The 24,692-nt window shown below is 47.6% G+C and overlaps 2 protein-coding genes across 5 annotated transcripts in view; both read right to left on the bottom strand.

The window, feature by feature from the left end:
* Positions 1–11,213, bottom strand: part of LOC136625842 (dual specificity phosphatase 29-like) — a 68,682-nt gene extending 57,469 nt beyond the window's left edge. The window contains exons 1-2 of one of the 3 annotated variants that reach the window (XM_066600383.1): positions 11,138–11,213; positions 9,424–9,557 (exon numbers count right to left, since the gene is read on the bottom strand). The gene's annotated coding sequence lies outside the window, so the exon portion shown is untranslated. Of the gene's footprint in view, positions 1–9,423; positions 9,652–11,137 lie in introns of those variants that run through there. The other 2 variants (XM_066600387.1, XM_066600384.1) reach the window with 2 other exon arrangements.
* Positions 11,214–12,077: 864 nt separating this feature from the next.
* The window catches only part of LOC136624786 (dual specificity protein phosphatase 13B-like), a 44,851-nt gene continuing 32,236 nt past the window's right edge, over positions 12,078–24,692 (bottom strand). For both annotated transcript variants that reach the window (XM_066598722.1, XM_066598721.1), the window contains exon 4: positions 12,078–14,150. In XM_066598722.1, the coding sequence (XP_066454819.1) occupies positions 13,942–14,150 (209 nt within the window). In that variant the 3' untranslated portion in view covers positions 12,078–13,941. The remainder of the gene's footprint in view (positions 14,151–24,692) is intronic.

The raw sequence follows: 24,692 nt of genomic DNA, 5'->3' as shown, positions 1-24,692 counted from the left end.
TAAAAATTACTAGGATTACACTGTAGGCAAGGGCCCAAAAAAATTGGTGTACCAACAGTAGTAATGTACCTCAGAAAAATTGCCCATGCCCAACCAAGAGGGCAGGTGAAACCCATTAATCGCTTTGGTTACTGTGGCTTAATTTGTAACTAGGCCTGGAGGCAGCCCAGTTAAAATAAAAATTGGTTCAGGTGCAAGTTTCAACGCTTTAATGAGAATTGAAACGTATAAACATTGTTTACAAAAGCCTTTTGGGCCTAAGAAAAATTGCCCATTCGGCGTGATTATGTGAGGTTTCAGGAGGAGGAGCAGGAGGAGGAGGATGAATATAATACACAGATTGATGAAGCTAAAAGGTCCCCGTTTTTTATGGTGATAGAGAACGATGCTTTCATCCGCGGGTGCAGCCTACGTATTGTTTAGGTATCGCTGCTGTCCGCTGGTGGAGAAGAGAAGTCTGGGGAAATCCAGGCTTTGTTCATCTTTATGAGTGTAAGCCTGTCGGCACTGTCAGTTGACAGGCGGGTACGCTTATCCGTGATAATTCCCCCAGCCGCACTAAACACCCTCTCTGACAAGACGCTAGCCGCAGGGCAAGCAAGCACCTCTAGGACATACAGCGCGAGTTCAGGCCACGTGTCCAGCTTCGACACCCAGTAGTTGTACGGAGCAGAGGCGTCACGGAGGATGGTCGTGCGATCGGCTACGTACTCCCTCACCATCCTTTTACAGTGCTCCCGCCGACTCAGCCTTGACTGGGGAGCGGTGACACAGTCTTGCTGGGGAGCCATAAAGCTGGCAAAGGCCTTGGAGAGTGTTCCCCTGCCTGCGCTGTACATGCTGCCTGATCTCTGCGCCTCCCCTGCTACCTGGCCCTCGGAACTGCGCCTTCTGCCACTAGCGCTGTCGGATGGGAATTTTACCATCAGTTTGTCCACCAGGGTCCTGTGGTATAGCATCACTCTCGAACCCCTTTCCTCTTCGGGTATGAGAGTGGAAAGGTTCTCCTTATACCGTGGGTTGAGCAGTGTGTACACTCAGTAATCCGTAGTGGCCAGAATGCGTGTAACGCGAGGGTCACAAGAAAGGCATCCTAACATGAAGTCAGCCATGTGTGCCAGGGTATCTGTACGCAACACATGGCTGTCCTCACTAGGAAGATCACTTTCAGGATCCTCCTCCTCCTCCTACTCAGGCCATACACGCTGAAAGGATGACAGGCAAGCAGCATGGGTACCCTCAGCAGTGGGCCCGGCTGTCTTTTCCCCCTGCTCCTCCTCAGGCTCCTCCCCCTCCACCTCCTCTCCCTCCTCCTCAACGCGCTGAGATATAGACATGAGGGTGCTCTGACTTTCCAGCGACATACTGTCTTCCACTGCTTCCGTTTCCGAGCGCAAATCGTCTGCCTTTATGCTTTGCAGGGAACTTCTCAAGAGGCATAGCAGAGGAATGGTGACGCTAATGATTGCAGCATCGCTGCTCACCATCTGGGTAGACTCCTCAAAGTTTCCAAGGACCTGGCAGATGTCTGCCAACCAGGCCCACTCTTCTGTAAAGAATTGAGGAGGCTGACTCCCACTACGCCGCCCATGTTGGAGTTGGTATTCCACTATAGCTCTACGCTGCTCATAGAGCCTGGCCAACATGTGGAGCGTAGAGTTCCACCATGTGGGCACGTCGCACAGCAGTCGGTGCACTGGCAGATTAAACAGATGTTGCAGGGTCCGCAGGGTGGCAGCGTCCGTGTTGGAGTTGCGGAAATGTGCGCTGACCCGGCGCACCTTTCCGAGCAGGTCTGACAAGCGTGGGTAGCTTTTCAGAAACCGCTGAACCACCAAATTAAAGACGTGGGCCAGGCATGGCACGTGCGTGAGGCTGCCGAGCTGCCGAGCTGCCAGCAGGTTACTGCCATTGTCACACACGACCATGCGCGGTTGGAGGCTCAGCGGCAAAAGCCAGCAGTCGGTCTGCTCTGTCAGACCCTGCAGCAGTTTGTGGGCCGTGTGCCTCTTCTCTCCTAAGCTGAGTAGTTTCAGCACGGCCTGCTGACGCTTACCAACCGCTGTGCTGCCACGCCGCGCGACACCGACTGCTGGCGACGTGCTGCTGCTGACACATCTTGATTGCGAGACAGAGGTTGCGTAGGAGGAGGAGGGTGGTTTAGTGGAGGAAGCATACACCGTCGCAGATACCACCACCGAGCTGGGGCCCGCAATTCTGGGGGTGGGTAGGATGTGAGCGGTCCCAGGCTCTGACTCTGTCCCAGCCTCCACTAAATTCACCCAATGTGCCATCAGGGAGATATAGTGGCCCTGCCCGCCTGTGCTTGTCCACGTGTTCGTTGTTAAGTGGACCTTGCCAGTAACCGCGTTGGTGAGGGCGCGTACAATGTTGCGGGAGACGTGGTCGTGCAGGGCTGGGACGGCATATCGGGAAAAGTAGTGGCGACTGGGAACTGAGTAGCGCGGGGCTGCCGCCGCCATTATGTTTTTGAAAGCCTCCGTTTCCACAAGCCTATACGGCAGCATCTCCAGGCTGATCAATTTGGCAATGTGCACGTTTAACGCTTGAGCGTGTGGGTGCGTGGCGGCGTACTTGCGCTTGCGCTCAAACAGTTGCTCTAGCGATGGCTGGACGCTACGCTGAGAGACATTGCTGGATGGGGCCGAGGACAGCGGAGGTGAGGGTGTGTGTGCAGGCCGGGAGACGGTCGTGCCTGTGTCCTGAGAGGGGGGTTGGATCTCAGTGGCTGGTTGGGGCACAGGGGGAGAGGCAGTGGTGCAAACCGGAGGCGGTGAACGGCCTTCGTCCCACCTTGTGGGGTGCTTGGCCATCATATGCCTGCGCATGCTGGTGGTGGTGAGGCTGGTGGCTCCCCGGCTGATCTTGGCGTGACAAACCTTGCACACCACAGTTCGTCGGTCGTCTGCACTCTCAGTGAAAAACTGCCAGACCTTTGAGCACCTCGGCCTCTGCAGGGTGGCATGGCGCGAGGGGGCACTTTGGGAAACAGTTGGTAGATTATTCGGTCTGGCCCTGCCTCTACCCCTGGCCACCGCACTGCCTCTTCCAACCTGCCCTGCTGCTGCACTTGCCTCCCCCTCTGAAGACCTGTTCTCAGTAGGCTTAGCAAACCAGGTGGGGTCAGTCACCTCATCGTCCAGCTGCTCTTCCTCCGAATCCTCTGTGAGCTCCTCCCTCGGACTTACTGCTCTTACTACTACCTCACTGATAGACAACTGTGTCTCATCCTCGTTGTCCTCCTCGCCCACTGAAAGCTCTTGAGACAGTTGCCGGAAGTCCCCAGTCTCCTCACCCGGGTCCCGGGAACTTTCCAAAGGTTGGGCATCGGTAATGAGAAACTCCTCAGGTGATAGAGGATGCATTTTTTCGCACTCAAGGCCGGGACCCGAGAACAGTTCCTGGGAGCCTGCCTGCTCTTCTGAATGTGTCATTTGTTGGGAGGGAGGAGGCTGGGAAAAGGGAGGAGCAGCAGCGAGAGGATTCAGGGATGCAGCAGTGGACAGCGTAGAAGACTGGGTGCTGACGTTGGATAGTTTGCTGGATGCACTTTCTGCCATCCACGACAGGACCTGCTCACACTGCTCAGTTTCTAATAAAGGTCTACCGCGTGGACCCATTAATTGTGAGATGAATCTGGGGACCCCAGAAACTTGCCTCTCTCCTAATCCCGCAGCAGTCAGCTGCGATACACCTGGACCAGGAGCTCGGCCTGTGCCCACACCCTGACTTGGGCCTCCGCGTCCTCGCCCGCATCCACGTCCACGTCCTCTAGGCCTACCCCTATCCCTCAGCATGGTGTATTACGAGTAGAGCAGAAACAGAATGCTGTAATTAAATCTGCCGCTTATTGGCCTGTGGTTGGAGGCTGACTTCGCTTACGGAACGCACAGCAGAGCCAGGAAACAATTATGCGCAAGCCTGTAGTGAGACCTAGGTGCGTATAACTGAGCTACTGGAATTCACAGCGAAGAACCAGTCAAGTGGCCAAAGGCCAGTGGTAGGCCTTAAGTATTTTGCTTCAATTTTTTAAAATGGTGAGGTGAAAAACCAGACAGACACTGTATGCAATGTATATATGTATACTCTTTCCCTCTGGCGGGATGACGGAGATCATGTAACGGACACAGCAGAGCCAGGAAACAATTATGCGCAAGCCTGCTGTAACGCATAGCTGGGTAATAATGAGCGACTACTACCCCCAGCAGACACACAGTAAACTATACACGGTCACAGGCTTGGCTGGGTAATAATGAGCGACTACTACCCCCAGCAGACACGCAGTAAACTGAAGACGGTCACAGGCAGCCCAAATATAGTATTTTTTTTCCAATTTTTGGGAAAAAGCCCACTGCCTATATAGTCTGTATATGGATTTCCCTGTTGGAGGATGACTGTGGTTATTGAAAGCACAGTGCAGCCAGAAAAAATTATGCGCAAGGCTGGGTATTAATGAGCAACTACTATCCCCAGCAGACACGCAGTAAACTGTAGACGGTCACAGGCTTAGCTGGGTAATAATGAGCGACTACTACCCCCAGCACACACGCAGTGAACTGAAGACGGTCACAGGCAGCCCAAATATAGTATTTTTTTCCAATTTTCGGGAAAAACCCACTGCCTATATAGCCTGTATATGGATTTCCCTGTTGGAGGTTGACTGTGGTTATTTAAAGCACAGTGCAGCCAGAAAAAATTATGCACAAGGCTGGGTATTAATGAGCGACTACTACCCCCAGCAGACACGCAGTAAACTGTAGACGGTCACAGGCTTAGCTGAGTAATAATGAGTGACTACCACCCCCAGTAGACACGCAGTAAACTGAAGACGGTCACAGGCAGCCTAAATATAGTATTTTTTTCCAATTTTTTGGAAAAAGCCCACTGCCTTTATAGCCTGTATATGGATTTCCCTGTTGGAGGATGACTGTGGTTATTGAAAGCACAGTGCAGCCAGAAAAAACTATGCGCAAGGCTGCAGTAACACCTAGCTGGGTAATAGTGAGCAACTACTACCCCCAGCAGACACGCAGTAAACTGAACACGGTCACAGGCAGCCCAAAGATTTTTTTTTCCAATTTTTTTGAAAAAGCCCACTGCCTATATAGCCAGTATATCTCTTACCCTGTACCACTGTCCCTGCCTCACCAGTACTGCCCCTATACTCAGTAAAATGACTGCAGACTGAGGACGCTATGGTCTGCACGCCCGATATACAAAAAAAAAAAAATGTGCAAAACTGCTAAAAGCAGCCTCAACAGTACTGCACACGGTCAGATGTGGCCCTAAGAAGGACTGTTGGGGTTCTTGAAGACGAAGATAACAGCCTAACACTCTCCCTATAGCAGCTACAGCAGGACGGCACTTTCCCTAATGTCTCTCAACGTGCATCTGTGGCGAGCCGTGGCCAGCCCCAGTTTATATACTTGGGTGTCACCTGATCTCCCCAGCCACTCACTGCAGGGGGGTGGGATAGGGCTGGAACTTCACAGGAGGAAGTTGTAATGCCTTCCCTGTGTTTCTATTGGCCAGAAAATAGCGCAAACTTTTCTGGGAAGAAAATGGAAGTGAATCGAACACCGCGTGGTGCTCGTCTCGAGTAACTAACATCTCGAGTACCCTAATACTCGAACGAGCATCAAGCTCGGACGAGTACGCTCGCTCATCTCTAATCATAATACTTTTCATTTCCTCCCGTAGTTCTTCTGGCTCTTTTTCATTCTTTACTTCTACTGTATAAGCGAGCAGCACGGAGTCAGTGTGGAACTTCAATGCTGCTGTTGTTTTTCTACAATTTCAAAAATGTAGTTTAATTTTTGCCACAAGCAGTTGTTGGTCAGAACCACAATCTCTGCCTGGTTTTTGCTGGTAGAACTGAACTTTTCCACTTTTTGGAAAATTTATTTGAACGTGGTGAACTCCATTAGGAGTACAGGTGCTGTTTTGGGTGCGCGAACAACGTATTAGCAAAATTGGAAAAGTTAATCACTGACATCATTTTGTTCTCCTAAGCTGAATTTCCTTACTATTGGTGTCTCTTCTTCTGCAGTAATTTTGAATTGAAATCACTGATGATGTAAACGATGTCCTTTGTTGGGATTTGCTGCAACGTTTCTTGAACATCAGCATAAAAGCTTTCAATTTGTTTATCCGTTGCGTCAGTAATCAAATTGTATTACTCATATGGTGTGAGGTTATCAGCTGATGCAGTTAGTCATGATTCTATTACTTATAGTATGGAAACCATGAACACTTTAGGGCTAATGCCCACTGACGGATTTCTTCCGCGTTTCACGCATTATCCTGCAGCTATTAGGTTCTATTGAACCTAATAGCTCAATGTTCACGCTGCGAAATTCCACCGCGGAATACTGCAGTATTAAAGGCACACTCTAATTGCCACGGAAAAAAGTGCGCCTGGCTTTCTTTGTCTACAATGTGAGCACAGTGGAAGTATCGCGTGATTACGTGTCACCGACCACAGTCCGGCCCATCATCAGCCACTGCCGGAACATCATGCACTGTACTGCAAATACTCGCTGGCTCGTGAGATGGGATTCGCATGGCAGATCCCAGAGGCGAGTATGGGGTCTTTGGGGGGTGCTTGTCGGACTCCGCTGCAATATTCCACTGGCGGAGTCTGCCACGGCCGTGAGTATGAGGCCTTACTAATCTTTTTGTTTGCGATGAATTTGGCACCATTCCATTGGTAAAGTATTCGTTCTCTGCCCAGAGAAGTTCACTGATCCCCAGAAGGGTGATGTTTAATCGTTGCATTTCATTTTTTATCATTTCTAATTTGTCAATGTTCATTTCACATACATTCCATGTTCCAATTTTATGCATTTTAGTAAAGCACAGGTGATCTCCTTTGGTGCAAGCAACATCAGCAGGCCAGCCACTAGGCTGGAAAGCACCTACAATGTTACTGAAAAAGAGCAACGGCGTGTTTCAACTAACTCGGGAATTTGTGATGCTGGCAGGGGAAAATACTTCTCACATATTTTCAAGCTCTGAAAGACTCCAGATACTGTTACATAAGGAATGAGTATTAAATATCATTCATGTACTGTATACAGCACATGTAACAAATGCTGTGTTCAATTGATATTCAACCATGCGTCTAAGTTCCGGACTATTATCTGTTCTAACTCAAGATTGATGGGGTTCCAGCTCATGAACCAATCTAACCTTCCTTCCTCTCTCTCACTCTTTTCCAGATCTTCAGCGTTGCTTTTGTACCATTTTCCTGCTTTATTTCGCTCTTCGGAAACCCACACTTCCAATCTTATCTCCTTAATTACGGCTCTTGGAAAAGTTTTAAATACAGAGGTTCACTTTTTTCCCCTTCACTATGTATGTTTACCCGGTGTGCTCAATAGATTACATGAACAGTACAGTGAATGGTGTGGATTTAGTGTTTGTCTATAAGTGTGACTTAGGGTGGCTTACGCGGGACAGCTATTGACGAAATCATAACTTGATAGAGCTAATGTAAGCAATACCAAGTAAAGAGAAAAAGAGGATGACTCCTGCACTCAGGGTGACCCGTATAGAGCCAAATATGACTAGGGATGGACATGTGTAGGTGTGTGGCCTGGTGAGGTCCGTAGGATGTAATAGGAAGTGACAGAGCCCTCTGTGGTAAAATAAATAGATTAATTAAACAGAGCTCCAGTGGACAGTACAACGTCTTTCGGAGGCTAGGTGCGGCTTTCTCAAGCACAAAATAACTGATGTACATGAATAAGTACAATAAAAATAGATTGGAAACACAATGTAAAATAAGAAAATTGATAGGAAGTAAAAGATGGTGACAAAAAAAATTATGTATAATTAAAATGAGTTAAAAACAATTCATATAAAATAGATTAATAATACAATCATAGTTGTAGTTACAATTAAAATAGTTTGTCATGGCAGGTGTAACAAAGTGACAGGTTAACTGTAGTGTGAGTAACATTATGGTAGGGAGATGATTTGACTGTATAAGGGAAGCGGGAAAAAAAACATAATGTGGCAAAATTGAGGAGGCAATGCAGCAAAAACTAGAGTGATGGGCAGTATTATTAACTGAACAAAGTCATGTAGATAGAACAGTAAAAGTAGGGATAGTGGTGTCTACACCTACAGCAGTTGCATCAAGTATAAGCAATTTCAAATGAAAGTGCCCAATTAGGGTAATGTAGCGGTGGGAACCTTCCCTTGTATAGTGGACAAAATACCATGACACAAAATCAATTAAAATACAAAGCAGTGGGGAGTTTCTGTAACTACCACAATCTCTCTGCACTCTTTCATGTGCCTTCTACTGTAAACTATCCCAGGTTTATGTTCCACCACTGATTACCAGCAAGAGGCGCTGTACAGCTCTCTCATTTCTGTTGATTTAATGTAAGCAATAGTTACTCCATGTAAATATGGCCACCAACCAGGTGACAAGTGAGAATTCATTTACTAGTTGACTCATTTCATCACGCTTAATAATAGCTGCTGGTTGATTATTTATTGTCCGGTGTTAACAGCCATTCATTTGTCTTTCCACAATAGCCAATACACTTTGTAGGGAGGTGGGCACTCCAGTGAATGCAAAGATGAACAACAACCACTCTGGGTAAAAAGCACACAATCAACAGTTGTTCATACGCTAACACCTTGCTATGACTGTTTCAATCAACTATTTGAATGTAAACCCACTCTTAGATAACAATTAGAGATGAGCAAACCTACTCGGCCACGCCCATTTTTCGCCCGAGCGCCGCGATTTTCGAGTACTTCCGTACTTGGGCGAAAAGATTCGGGGAGCGCCGTGGGTGAGTGGGGGGTTGCAGCGGGGAGTGGGGGGGAGAGGGAGAGAGAGAGGGCTCCCCCCTGTTCCCCGCTGCTACCCCCCGCTCCGCTACGCCTCCCCCCGCCCCCCCGGCGCATCCCGAATCTTTTCACCCGAGTACGGAAGTACTCAAAAATCGTGGTGCTCGATCGAGTAATTACTCGGAACGAGTAGGTTCGCTCATCTCTAATAACAATTGTTCTTGCTCTCAGTAAGAGAAACAAGATAATCTTGTGGATATAATACCGTTTTTAGGGCTTAAAGGCCATTTACAAAGGAGAATTAGTGCACAAAATTTGTACAAACGAACGAATTTGCACGATAATCGTTGTCTAAATGCACAATGATCGTGCTCTACTGGTCTACAGTTCACTGGAATGTGAAGTGCTGAGCGAGGAGTCAGCAAGAAGCCCACTAGAACCCAACAAAGAGGTGTCTGTCTAAATCCTGTGCATGAGCGCTAACAACCTAGCGGTGATGTCACCAGCTCCTGCAGATCGTTTAGCCGACTGTTGTAATTTTGAATTAGTAGTTAATGCAGAAATCTAGGTAATTTGAAAGAGTTCACTTACTTTTTTATTCCCTTGTACATGTTATGGCACCTCTTGATGTTCTTTTGGTATCCCTCTCAGGAGTTCGTCCCATGATCAGTAGTCAAGTCCCACCACTTTAGTCTTTGTGTTTGGGAATTGAGGAGTGATTCCTTCTATTGTACAGGCCAACCAATAATAATCAACAGATTAGAAGTAGCTTTTTCTCATCACCACTGGGCAGGTGGACATTCCAAGGGGAAATCAGAAGAATGGAGGGGGCACTATAGAAATTATGTAACAACAAAATACAGGAGCATTTATTTTAACCACGAGCCTATCTCTGAATAATGATACACGGTGCAGCATCAGGCTTCTTTCCCATGAGCATATATCAGCCACCGTTTTCCTGCCTGGCCGATATATGCTACATTGAAAGAGTTAAAACTGGGGAACGGGTGCACAAATCAGAAAGCCAGCAGGGTGGAGAGGACAGGTGAGCCTGCATGGGGGAAGGAGAGCAGAGGGGGGAGTTTAGCAGCCACGCCCAGGGGCTTTTACGTCTCAGGAATACGGCCATGTGATCTGATGCATTGGAATCCTATGCATCGGATCACGGTGTATATCAGCCGGCCGTGAAAACGGCGGGCTGATATATGCTCGTGAGAAAGAAGTCTAAGGGCTAGCACCCACTGGCGTTTGCGTTTTCCGCGGGAAAAAAACGCCGCGTTTTCCGCGATTTTTCCGCGCGTTTTTCGCGGTGTTTTCGCGGCTTTTCCATTAATTTTCATTGACTTTCATGGGTGCATTAGGAGAAAAATAAGGACACATATGCAACTGACAGTTCCTATGTTAAAAACGCAAACGCAACGCAAAAAAAACGCCAGTGGACAGGAACACATGTTATCTCTATGCCTGTGCAGGAAAAACGCAAAACGCAGGTAAAAAAACGCCAGTGGGTGCTCGCCCTTAGGTTGTTAAAGGGGTTGTCCAGTTATAAACTATTAATGGCTTGTCCTCAGGATATACAATCAATAGCACATCAGCTGGGGTCTGCTGTGCAGGACCTCAACCAATCAGCTGTTCACCAGGCCAGCATGCTTGTGCACTGACCTGATTTCTACAGGACGCAGAAAACTCAGTTCCCGCTGCAGTGGCCAGACTTGGTATAAGAGGCAAAGTTCCCATTGATATGAATGGCCTGCAATACAAAGCCGGGCTACTGCAATGGGAACAGTCAGAGGCGTAACTTGAAGCTTCTGGGCCCTGGTGCAAAATCTGTAACAGGGCCCCTAACTATAATGCGTTTTTCATAGTACTGGGCTCCCAATATGGAGAAGAAAGGCCTTATGGGCCCCCTAAGGCTCCTGGGCCCAGGTGCAACCGCATCTACTGCACCCCCTATAGTTACGCCCCTGGGAACAGTGCTGTCTTCTTCCTGCAGTAATCAGCTCAGTGCATGAACGCACCCGCCCAAAAAGCAGCTGATAAGGGAGGATTACATGTGGCTGATCCCGCAGTTCTACTGTAGATGGACAATGGAAAGCGTTATGGTCTCTCAATTCTTCCTGAAGGCAGTTTTTAAAAGTTGACATATCAGGTACATACAGTATATAACCTATATTTATTACTCATTCTTTATGTAACAGTTTCTGGAGCTTTTAGAGCTGGAAAATATGTGAGTAGTATTTTCCAGAAATCATGTTAGTATTCCTATTGAAGTGGCTGGTAACAAAGAACTGTCATAGCTGCTTACCCGCTGCTGAGCTGTGGTCAGTCATGCCATTTTCCACGCACTGCTTTCCACACTCACTCCTATGCTGGTTCTTTGGTATCTGCCTATGGAGCTCGCGTGTGCTCCCTTCCTCTCTCTTAAAGGGCTCACTCCCTAAACCTGTCCCCCTCCAATCCTGTCTCAGCATCTGCTATTTTAGGCATCCACACCCTAGGGTGGATGCCTAAGCAGTTGGACTCCTAGTGCCATTTTTGATAAAGCCCCTGTTTGTGTATATTCTGCTTTTGACTCCTACTTGATCCTTGACTACTCTGACTTCTGTGCTCCTTGACCTAAGCTCTGTTTACTGGACTTTGTTATTGCTTGCTATCTGTACTGACCTTCTTCTTGGAACTTGTTATTAGTTATGTGTCATCAGGCCTGACCTTTGCTATATTACTGGATAAGCAGCTGTTCACACCATCAGCGACTGCATCTTGGTCCAGTGCAGCATCAGCAGGCACACAATCTGGACTATCTGTGCAAGTTACGCATGAGGACCCTGCAAGTAAAGACCAAATTCCCAATGGAGGGATCAAAGATGAAAACTAGGGGCTCCCCAAGTGCTGCCTCCTCTTTTACAGTAGCTCAATGTTAAACCAGTGTGGCAAGGCAGATCCACATTCATCTGCTTGACAAGAACCATACAGCAAAACTACTGTACGTACTATAGTTTTTATAGACTATACATATCACGTTAGAGGCTCCTATTCAATGTATATGTTTGTAGCATTGCCAATTGTGTATCTCTAACATATATACAGGCATACAAGAGCATACTATATGTCAACCTTTGACTCTGATGCTAAAAATAAAACCCTTGAACTTTATTAAACATGCTGTTACGAATATATCAATACCAAACATATACCAATATCAAACATGTATACCGTACTTTTTTTATTCCATTATTTTTGCACTGTATGTGGATTTTAATTGATAAAAATAATATTTTATTGTTTTATTTTTACTTTCAAACTTTAAAATGAAAATTATTGACATCAGTTTATGCTATGGAAATGTCATGCTACCGAAAATAAGTCCTCATGGAGATATTGTGCTGGAGAAGTTATAATTTTTTTTGAAAGTGGAAATAGAAAAATGGAAAAAAAAAACAGCATAAAGGCCGGCAGTGCGAAAGGGTTAATCAAATTTAACTTCATCTGGGTTGGCTAGTACACAACATTGAAAGAACGAGTGGGAAGAAAACAAGTCTAAGGCTGGGCTCACACAGGGCGTATTCCCATTGGAAATCTCGCGGTTTGGCCGCAGCAAAAACCGCGAGATTTCCGCCGGGAGAACCGCTGCGGTTTAAGCCGCGGCGGCTTTGAAACCGCTTGGCCGCTTGCTTTTCCGTTGCGGCCGGCGCTCCCATAGAGGAGAGCGCGGCCACGACGAAAATAAACAAAAAAGGAAAGGTAAATAGACATGCTGCATCTTCCGAAACCGCGCCTGCGGCGGCCGGAGCCGCGGTTTCAGCCGGACTTACTGCAGCGGATTGGCCGTCCCATGTGGACGAGATTTCTGAGAAATCTCATCCACATGGCTGGCCAATCCCGAGATTAGTGGCTGCGGGCGGATTTGCCGCGGCCAAATGCCGTGCGGCAAAGCCGCGGCAAATCCGCCCTGTGTGAACCAAGCCTAAGTCTTCACATATCCATCTCAGTTTAATATATAGAAAGTAATCATCATTATTACTGTTATTACTAGGGTTTTCCTTCCCTTCAGGCGTTACGTTTTTCTGTTCCGTTTATGGAGTGGAGAGACTGAATTAAAAGGTTCTGTTTACCCCCTGTTGATTTTAATGGGGTTTTAAAAAATGGTAAGCAAGCGGAAAGCTTTCAGTTCGGGTTCTGTTATTTAAACGGAACGAACAGCGCATTCTGCAGGGCTATTTCTTCCATTTTAAAAACAGAGATCAGACTGAAACCTCTTAACTCCATTTTAATTCCATCACTTTGTTTCAAAAACAAAAGAGAAAGACAGAAATTCTTTAAGAGAAAACAGTAGTGTGAATGAGTCTCTAATAGGATCAAACTCACTCTGGGAGATCCCAAACGATTTGGACTTATTTCCCTCATACAATTGATATTGTACTTGAGTATATATGTGGGTATGCACATTATGATGTACAGACTTATGTACTTACATTTTTTTGCCTTTTTTTTTGTTTCTCACTGCTTTCACTGGGTGAGAGGGATTTGTTTTTTTGGTTGGGTAATTATAACCTGTTTTGATGGTCTTTGCTATGTTTGGCTGTTTTTCTTCTTTTTGTAAGGATAAATAGAAAAAAAAACTACATGTAATGTGTTGTATAACTTTTGCTTACTTTTTTCCTGGGGGGACAGTTATTCTGTCATTGCTTTTTGTTCTTTCTTGCATGCTGTTTACCCAACAGTTTATTTAACATTATGTTTGTCTTTTCAAGTTTCAAAAAAATGTGAAGCATAACTTTTAATAGGTGAAGTAGCAATTAAAAGAGGCAGACTGGGGAAAAATGACAAAATAAAATACATATGGAGAGCAAATTTAGAAATGGACAAGGAAGGCCAAGATGGGGCAGATAAATTGGGTTCAGTAGCTAGGAGATCTCACTGACTGTCTTGTAGATGACAATTCAGTGTTGGACATTATGGTTGAAGGAAGAGCACTTCCTGGAAACAAGGTGTCATCTGTATATAGCTTAACCAGCAGGACCATGTACATCAAACCTTTATCTAATATAATTTTGCAACCTCAATTGCCTCTTATATTATTGCATTATGTTCACAGCACAAAACCCTGTCCTATTTACTTCTGCTTCTTCTTTTCCCCTCCAGTTTTATATCCAGTTGGCGAAGCTGTTCAAGGAAGCCAGGATTAGGACAGATGTCTCGGTGCTCACCTACGCTCCGCAGGGCATCTACTAAAGACATTCCCTCAGAGATCATTAAGAAAGCCAGGACAAGAGATGCTGCTCTGCTGATTCCCATGGCACAATGAACCAACACCGTACCTGGAAAAACAGACACAGTTAAAGGACTTGTCCAGCATTAGAATAACATGGCTACTTTCTTCCAAAAACATTGACACACCTTTCAATGATTTCTGTATGATATTGTAATTCAGCACAACTCAAGTGAAGGATACAATCAAAGTCACCACAAACATGTCAATCATTGAACTGAAAGACGTGGTGAAAAACAGGAAAATGTGGAGAAAATTTATCCATAGAGTGACCGAAGGTCGGATGCAGTTTACTTTTAATACCAGGCAGAACCCATGGACAGCAGGGAACTGTTTTTAATCGTAGAAAATCCTTTTAATGTAGCACATTCAATAAAAACATACTTCTATAGGAAAAAACAGTTTAAATGATGAAAGTAGCCTAACAATAAAATCATAGAGTGGTGAAGTGAATAAGATAAGATAAATTAGGTTTCAAGTGAACAGTGAGGCTACCTGTCCATGGCTGAGGTGGAATATCACTAGCAATATTCCGCCACAGGGGAGCAGGGAGGAGAACTGACAGGTCTCCTCGGTGAGCCTATCTAATAGATAGGCTCACAGCGGAAAATCGCAGCATGCCGCGATTTGAATCCCGCGAGTGGAGAATCGCTATGATGCTCCGCTTGTGGACGTTGGGCTGCGCTTTCCATAGTTAGCCTATGGAAAGCGCTCACTGCGTTACCCATGGCCATATTATCACTGCGGGTAAAGCAATGACAACTTGCCCATGGACAGGCAGCCTTAGTTGTTGAAATTGAAGTGTAAGGCCTCCCTCACACAGGGCGTTTTATACAGCGTTTAGCGCTGCCTTTTCAGCCCAGCGCTAAACGCTGTACAACACTCCCATTCATTTCAATGGGGCTGCTCACACAGGGCTGAAAACGTAGCGCCTCCCAACGCTGCGCTTTGACAGTGATGCATGTTCTATTTTGGGGCGTTTTCAGCCCTGCGTCGCCCATTGAAATGAATGGGCAGCGGTTTTAGCACTGCTGAAAACGCGGCAACACTTGGTGCCGCCTTTTTGGCAGCGTTAACCGCTCGCAGATTTTCGGAGTGAGGGCTTGTAATAGAAGCCCTACCCCGAAAATCAGTCCCAGTTAGATAGAGGGAAAAAAAAAAGTAATACTCACCTAGCCGCTGCAGTCCCGGTCACGGCCGCTGCTCTCTGCCGCTGATCCGGGCTTCCTCGGCACTCCCAAGTCTATTGCCTGAGGCCAGGTTTGAGAACCCCGGCTCCGGCAATAGAGTGCTGTGATTGGTTGTCGGCGCTTGCTCGATGCCCAATCACAGCCCTTCATTGACTGTCTCAGCCAATCAGCGCCGGCAAGCTCTGATTGCCTCCGGCAATAGACTTGGGAGTGCCGAGGAAGCCCGGATCAGCGGCAGAGAGCAGCGGCCGCAACCCGGACTGCAGCGGCTAGGTGAGTATTGCTTTTTTTTCTTTTCAGCATTCTTGGCTGCGTTTTCAGCCGAGCTGAAAACGCAGCCAAAACACTGGCATAAAGTATGCCAGCGCTGCTGAAACGTGGCGGAATCTGCAGCAAACGCAGCATTGCAAAACGCTGCGTTTCTGCAAACGCCCTGTGTGAGGGAGGCCTAAGAAGCAGGAAAACAAATTCACAAGTGTAAGGCTCATTGATGGACATAAAAAGCAGAGGCTAGCCTGTCTGGTCCAATCCCACAAAAGAGTTACTGTAGCATAAATTGCTGGCTCATCAACTGCTGCTTTCTAAACTGTTGTTGGTACAGTGCAATCTTCCTCACAGTTGATCCATTGAAGTGGATGTGCTGACATCATTTGCTCAGCGAATCTTCTTTTGGGAAGGAATTTCTCTTTGGCTAACGTCCTTTTAACCCCTTAGTGACGAAGCCTGTTTGCGCCTTAGTGACGGAGCCAAATTTTGGAAATCTGACATGTGTCGTTCAACGTAGCATAACTCCGTAAAGGCTTTACATATCCAAGTGATTCTGACATTGTTTTTTCGCCACATGTTGTACTTTATTTAGGTTGTAAAAATAGACTGATATAATTTGTGTATATTTATTAAAAGTACCAATATTGGAAACATTTTGAAAAAATTGTAATTTTTCCACATTTTCAACTGTAATATCTCAAATATGTGCAAACATACTGTACAAATTTTTGATAGGATATATATTTCCATCTGTTTACTTTATTCTGAATGCACGTTTGAAAAAACTTGTGTTTTTTTTAACCATTTAGATGACATACAAATTTAACATTACTTTTCAGCATTTTGAAGAAAACTTTGTTTTCTTACAGCAAGCCAAGTTTGCAAAGGCTCATGAGTGTCAGAATGATAGATACCCCTCCAAATGACCCCATTTTAAAAACTACACCCCTTAATGACCCCACAGTTTTTTTTTTCAGGAATTAATTCAATTTAGAAGAGAAAAAATAAAATTTCATATTTTTTGCAAATATGTCATTTTAAAGACATTTTTTTTTCCTATAGTGCACATGAAAATGAGGATTTACACCCCAAAACGGATCTACCTGCTTGTCCTGTGTTCAGAAATATACCCATTTTGGCCCTAATCTTATGTCTGGATGCACAACAGGGCCCAAAACGAAAGGAGTAGTCAGTGTCTTTCAGAACATAAATTTTGCTTGAAGGTGTTTTAGGCCCCATAGCACTCTTGTAGAGCTCTTGAGTGGCCAAAAGCATAGAGATGGGCATCACTTACCTGGGAAAGAGATGGCACTACCTAAGAGATTACAGCTAACTAAACATTGTTCCAGACCAAGTACCCCCTTCTTGGCAATAGTTTCCCATAATAGCAGCCTTTTTCAGCAGATTAGGCCATCCTGCTACATTGCAAGCATGGTTTAGGAATGTTTTGAGGACCATAACAAAGAGCTGAAGATGTTGACTTGGCCTTTAAAGTGCCCAAATTTCAAATCGATCAAGTATCAGGAGTGGTAAACAAGTCCAATTCATGCAATTTTCAATTTATGGAACTTAAAGGACTTGCTCTTGGATCTGTTCCAGAAATAACAGTCATTGAGTTCATGCTTCAATGGGATAGTGATTAGAGATGAGTGAACGTACTCGTCCGAGCTTGATACTCGTTCGAGTATTAGCGTGTTCGAGATGCTCGTTACTAGAGGCGAGCACCACGCGATGTTCGAGTTACTTTCACTTTCATCTCTGAGACGTTATCGCGCTTTTCTGGCCAATAGAAAGACAGGGAAGGCATTACAACTTCCCCCTGCGACGTTCAAGCCCTATACCACCCCCCTGCAGTGAGTGGCTGGCGAGATCAGGTGTCACCCGAGTATATAAATCGGCCCCTCCCGCGGCTCGCCACAGATGCATTCTGACATAGCTCAGGGAAAGTGCTGCTGATGCCGGAGCTGCTATAGGGAGAGTGTTAGGAGTGATTTTAGGCTTCAAGAACCCCAACGGTCCTTCTTAGGGCAAAATCTGACTGTGTGCAGTACTGTTGAGGCTGCTTTTTGCAGTGTTGCACATTTTTTTTTTTTTGTATATCGGCCATGCAGAGCATTGCGTCCTCAGTCTGCAGTAATTTTACATAGTCCAGGGCCAGTAGTGGTGAGGCAGGGACAATGAAAGAGATATACTGTGTATATAGGCAGTGGGCCTTTCCCAAAAAATTTGTGAAAAAACATTCTATTTGGGCTGCCTGTGACCGTCCTGAGTGTACTGCGTCTCTGCTGGGGGTAGTAGTCCTAATTAATACGCAGCCAGCTAAGTGTTACAGCAGGCTTGCGCAAAATTCTTTCCTGGCTCTGCTGTGCGTTACACATCACCGCTGTCATCCTGTCCAGAGGGAAACAGTCTGCAGTAATTTTACATAGTCCAGGGCCAGTAGTGGTGAGCCAGGGACAGTGAAAGAGATATACTGTGTATATAGGCAGTGGGCTTTTCCCAAAAAATTTGGGAAAAAAACATTCTATTTGGGCTGCCTGTGACCGTCCTGAGTGTACTGTGTCTCTGCTGGGGGTAGTAGTTCTAATTAATACGCAGCCAGCTAAGTGTTACAGCAGGCATGTGCAAAATTCTTTCCTGGCTCTGCTGTGCGTTCCGTAAGCGAAGTCAGCCTCCAACCACAGGCCAATAAGCAGCACATTTAATTACAGCGTTCTGTTTCTGCACTACTGGTAATACACCATGCTGAGGGGTAGGGGTAGGCCTAGAGGACATGGACGTGGACACGGGCGAGGACGCGGAGGCCCAAGTCAGGGTGTGGGCACAGGCCGAGCTCCTGATCCAGGTGTATCGCAGCCGACTGCTGCGGGATTAGGAGAGAGGCACGTTTCTGGCGTCCCCACATTCATCTCACAATTAATGGGTCCACGCGGTAGACCTTTATTAGAAAATGAGCAGTGTGAGCAGGTCCTGTCGTGGATGGCAGAAAGTGCATCCAGCAATCTATCGACCACCCAGAATTCTGCGCCGTCCACTGCTGCAACTCTGAATCCTCTGGCTGTTGCTCCTCCTTCCTCCCAGCCTCCTCACTCCATTACAATGACACATTCTGAGGAGCAGGCAGACTCCCAGGAACTGTTCTCGGGCCCCTGCCCAGAATGGGCAGCAATGGTTCCGAATCCTCTCCCACTGGAGGAGTTTGTCGTGACCGATGCCCAACCTTTGGAAAGTTCCCGGGGTCCGGGGGATGAGGCTGGGGACTTCCAGCAACTGTCTCAAGAGCTTTCAGTGGGTGAGGAGGATGATGACGATGAGACACAGTTGTCTATCACTCAGGTAGTAGTAATTGGAGTAAGTCCGAGGGAGGAGCGCACAGAGGATTCGGAGGAAGAGCAGCAGGACGATGAGGTGACTGACCCCACCTGGTTTGCTAAGCCTACTGAGGACAGGTCTTCAGAGGGGGAGGCAAGTGCAGCAGCAGGGCAGGTTGGAAGAGGCAGTGCGGTGGCCTGGGGTAGAGGCAGGGCCAGACCGAATAATCCACCAACTGTTTCCCAAAGCGCCCCCTCGCGCCATGCCACCCTGCAGAGGCCGAGGTGCTCAAAGGTCTGGCAGTTTCTCACTGAGAGTGCAGACGACCGACGAACAGTGGTGTGCAACCTTTGTCGTGCCAAGATCAGCCGGGGAGCCACCACCACCAGCCTCACCACCACCAGCATGCGCAGACATATGATGGCCAAGCACCCCACAAGGTGGGACGAAGGCCGTTCACCTCCTCCGGTTTGCACCGCTGCCTCTCCCCCTGTGCCCCAACCAGCCACTGAGATCCAACCCCCCTCTCAGGACACAGGCACTACCGTCTCCTGGCCTGCACCACACCCTCACCTCCGCTGTCCTCGGCCCCATCCACCAATGTCTCTCAGCGCAGCGTCCAGCCGTCGCTAGCGCAAGTGTTGGAGCGCAAGTGCAAGTACGCCGCCACGCACCCGCACGCTCAAGCGTTAAACGTGCACATAGCCAAATTTATCAGCCTGGAGATGCTGTCGCATAGGGTTGTGGAAACGGAGGCTTTCAAAGGTATGATGGCGGCGGCGGCCCCGCGCTACTCAGTTCCCAGTCGCCACTACTTTTCCCGATGTGCCGTCCCAGCCCTGCACGACCACGTCTCCTGCAACATTGTATGCGCCCTCACCAACGCGGTTACTGCCAAGGTCCACTTAACAACGGACACGTGGACAAGCACAGGCGGGCAGGGCCACTATATCTCCCTGACGGCACATTGGGTGAATTTAGTGGAGGCTGGGACCAAGTCAGAGCCTGTGACTGCTCACGTCCTACCCACCCCCAGAATTGCGGGCCCCAGCTCGGTGGTGGTATCTGCGGCGGTGTATGCTTCCTCCACTAAACCACCCTCCTCCTCCTCCTCCTACGCAACCTCTGTCTCGCAATCAAGATGTGTGAGCAGCAGCACGTCGCCAGCAGTTGGTGTCGCGCGGCGTGGCAGCACAGCGGTGGGCAAGCGTCAGCAGGCCGTGCTGAAACTACTCAGCTTAGGAGAGAAGAGGCACACGGCCCACGAACTGCTGCAGGGTCTGACAGAGCAGACCGACCACTGGCTTGCGCCGCTGAGCCTCCAACCGTGCATGGTCGTGTGTGACAACGGCCGTAACCTGGTGGCGGCTCTGCAGCTCGGCAGCCTCACGCACGTGCCATGCCCGGCCCATGTCTTTAATTTGGTGGTTCAGCGCTTTCTGAAAAGCTACCCACGCTTGTCAGACCTGCTCGGAAAGGTGCGCCGGCTCTGCGCACATTTCTGCAAGTCCCACACGGACGCTGCCACCCTGCGCACCCTGCAACATCGGTTTAATCTGCCAGTGCACTGACTGCTGTGCGACGTGCCCACACGGTGGAACTTTACGCTCCACATGTTGGCCAGGCTCTATGAGCAGCGTAGAGCTATAGTGGAATACCAACTGCAACATGGGCGGCGCAGTGGGAGTCAGCCTCCTCAATTCTTTACAGAAGAGTGGGCCTGGTTGGCAGACATCTGCCAGGTCCTTGGAAACTTTGAGGAGTCTACCCAGATGGTGAGCGGGGATGCTGCAATCATTAGCGTCACCATTCCTCTGCTATGCCTCTTGAGAAGTTCCCTGCAAAGCATAAAGGCAGACGCTTTGCGCTCGGAAACGGAGGCGTGGGAAGACAGTATGTCGCTGGATAGTCAGAGCACCCTCATGTCTATATCTCAGCGCGTTGAGGAGGAGGAGGAGGAGGTGGAGGAGCATGAGGAGGAGGGGGAAGAGACAGCTTGGCCCACTGCTGAGGGTACCCATGCTGCTTGCCTGTCATCCTTTCAGCGTGTATGGCCTGAGGAGGAGGAGGAGGATCCTGAAAGTGATCTTCCTAGTGAGGACAGCCATGTGTTGCGTACAGGTACCCTGGCACACATGGCTGACTTCATGTTAGGATGCCTTTTTCGTGACCCTCGCGTTACACGCATTCTGGCCACTACGGATTACTGGGTGTACACACTGCTCGACCCAAGGTATAAGGAGAACCTTTCCACTCTCATACCCGAAGAGGAAAGGGGTTCGAGAGTGATGCTATACCACAGGACCCTGGTGGACAAACTGATGGTAAAATTCCCATCCGACAGCACTAGTGGCAGAAGGCGCAGTTCCGAGGGCCAGGTAGCAGGGGAGGCGCAGAGATCAGGCAGCATGTACAGCGCAGGCAGGGGAACACTCTCCAAGGCCTTTGCCAGCTTTATGGCTCCCCAGCAAGACTGTGTCACCGCTCCCCAGTCAAGGCTGAGTCGGCGGGAGCACTGTAAAAGGATGGTGAGGGAGTACGTAGCCGATCGCACGATCGTCCTCCGTGACGCCTCTGCCCCCTACAACTACTGGGTGTCGAAGCTGGACACGTGGCCTGAACTCGCGCTGTATGCCCTGGAGGTGCTTGCTTGTCCTGCGGCTAGCGTCTTGTCAGAGAGGGTGTTTAGTGCGGCTGGGGGAATCATCACGGATAAGCGTACCCGCCTGTCAACCGACAGTGCCGACAGGCTTACACTCATCAAGATGAACAAAGCCTGGATTTCCCCAGACTTCTCTTCTCCACCAGCTGACAGCAGCGATACCTAAGCAATACGTAGGCTGCACCCGTGGATGGAAGCATCGTTCTCTATCACCATCAAAAACGGGGACCTTTTAGCTTCATCAATCTGTGTATTCTATTCATCCTCCTCCTCATGCTCCTCCTCCTAAAACCTGACGTAATCACGCCGAACGGGCAATTTTTCTTAGGCCCACAAGGCTCAGTCATGTAATTTTTGTAAACAATTTTTATACGTTTCAATGCTCATTAAAGCGTTGAAACTTGCACCTGAACCAATTTTTATTTTAACTGGGCTGCCTCCAGGCCTAGTTACAAATTAAGCCACATTAACCAAAGCGATTAATGGGTTTCACCTGCCCTCTTGGTTGGGCATGGGCAATTTTTCTGAGGTACATTAGTACTGTTGGTACACCAATTTTTTGGGGCCCTCGCCTACAGTGTAATCCAATTAATTTTTTGCCCACCTGCATTAAAGCTGACGTTACATCAGCTGTGCTGGGCACTGCAATGGGATATATTTATGTACCGCCGGTGGGTTCCAGGGAGCCACTCATGCTGTTGGTCCACACGGAGTTGTAACTGCATGTGTCCACTTCTAAAGAACCCCAGTCTGACTGGGGCATGCAGTGTGGGCCGAAGACCACCTGCATTAAACATGACATTACCTCAGCTGTGATGGGCAATGCAATGGGATATATTTATGTACCGCCGGTGGCTTCCTGGCACCCACCCATGCTGTCGGTCCACACGGAGTTGTAACTGCATGTGTCCATTTCTAAAGAACCCCAGTCTGACTGGGGCATGCAGTGTGGGCCCAAGCCCACCTGCATTAAACATGATATTACCTCAGCTGTGATGGGCAATGCAATGGGATATATTTATGTACCGCCGGTGGGTTCCAGGGAGCCACCCATGCTGTTCGTCCACACGGACTTCACAATAGGGAGTTGTACGTGCCTGTGTCTACTTATAAAAAACCCCAGTCTGACTGGGGCATGCAGTGTGGGCCGAAGATCACCTGCATTTAATCTGACGTTAGCTCTGCTGTCCAGGGCACTGCAATGGATACATTTATGTACAGCCGGTGGGTTCCAGGGAGCCACCCATGCTGTGGGTGCACACAGAATTCCCATTGCGGAGTTGTACCTGCCTGTGACTATTTATAAAAAACCACGGTTTGACTGGGGCATGCAGACACCTTGACAGAATGAATAGTGTGTGGCACATAGGTTCCCCATTGCTATGCCCACATGTGCAGCTCCTGATGGCGGTGGCACAGAATTATATTTCTCATTGCTTCTGTACAGCATTGTGGGCTATCGTCCTGCCCCTTTTAAAGAGGGTCGCTGCCTAGCAATGCCAACCCTCTGCAGTGTGTGCCTGCGGTTCCTCCTCATGGCAGACGCACTTATAAATAGACATGAGGGTGGCGTGGCATGAGGGCAGCTGAAGGCTGCGCAGGGACACTTTGTTGTGTGCTGTGGACACTGGGTCGTGCGGGGGGGGGGGGGGGGTTGGGCAGCATGTAACCCAGGAGAAGTGGCAGCGGAGTGTCATGCAGGCAGTGATTGTGCTTTGTTGGAGGTAGTGTGGTGCTTAGCTAAGGTTTGCATTGCTAATGAGGGCTTTTCAGAAGTAAAAATTGTTGGAAGGGGGGGGGGGGCACTTTTGCCGCTATTGTGGCTTAATAGTGGGACCTGGGAACTTGAGATGCAGCCCAACATGTAGCCCCTCGCCTGCCCTATCCGTTGCTGTGTCGTTCTCATCACTTTCTTGAATTACCCAGAGTTTCACAAATGGAAACCTTAGCGAGCATCGGCGATATACAAAAATGCTCGGGTCGCCCATTGACTTCAATGGGGTTCGTTACTCGAAACGAACCCTCGAGCATCGCGAAATTTTCGTCCCGAGTAATGAGCACCCGAGCATTTTGGTGCTCGCTCATCTCTAATAGTGATGTTTTGTTAGCAAGAGGAAGACCTACACAATATTAGGCAAGTGATTCTAATGTTATAGCTTATTGGTAGAAACCTCATTTGGCAGCAACATTGTTTCGCTGTTATGAAATCCATTGTAGATTGCAATGTACAAATCTCATTCTTCTCATGTTATAACCATTGAATCATGTCATATTGGACAGGATTTGATGTCAGACAGATTGAACTTACAATAATGCATTTCTTTCAATACTTTGGTGATGTTCCCTGAATTATTTCACAATATATTTCTTATGTTGATTCATTTAATTCAGTTGGACAAGTGTCACAATTCGCTATGGCAGCTAATGCATTTGCTACATTCTCAGCATCTGATTCATGTACCTAATGGTCTGGATAGCATACTTACCCTACTATTTCACTGTTAATTATAGAATACTAAGAATTACTGAAACACACATTGGATCTGTGTATAAACAGTTAGCATGCAGAAAGCTATGTGTATCTCATCTACTTCTTTCCACTCTCCTACAATCATTTGTATCCACAGAGGTTGTAAACAAATCAGTAAAAATGTGAAAATTATTAAATTATTTATTAGAAAATAAAACAAAGTAAATTAATCGTGCATCTTAAATAAATGTTGAACAGCAGGATCCTCTAGCTGTGTATATCAGCAAAAAAGAGGTTGGATGACATTTTTTGCATAATATTTCTCTATCTGAATCTGAAAACAGGAGAGGACAGAGCTGTGTTAAAAAACCCAACAGAACTGGACCGGGTAATTTCTTTTTTTTGTAGTTTTTACCTCCCTTCTTTAACATAAACCTTCTCATTCAGCAGAGTAATTAGATTTTGGAAATTCATTCTCATTATTGAAAAATTAGGATGAAAGGATTGTTTCGGATCTAGAAAATTTTTACGCAGAGCAGGAAAGCAGCTACAAATTATAAAACCTATACTCACCTGTTTAGTACCCTGAAATTCCAGCGCTGCCACTGCGGTGGGCACCGCCAGTCTCAGTTTCCTTCCCTGCAGCAAAGACAAGTAGTACCTGCATGTGATAGCTGCAGCCAAAATCTC

The sequence above is a fragment of the Eleutherodactylus coqui genome, chromosome 4 (genome assembly GCF_035609145.1).
Source record: "Eleutherodactylus coqui strain aEleCoq1 chromosome 4, aEleCoq1.hap1, whole genome shotgun sequence".
NCBI lineage: Eukaryota > Metazoa > Chordata > Amphibia > Anura > Eleutherodactylidae > Eleutherodactylus > Eleutherodactylus coqui.
Note: the sequence above shows the minus strand (reverse complement) of the source record. Positions and strands in the feature narration are given on the sequence as shown.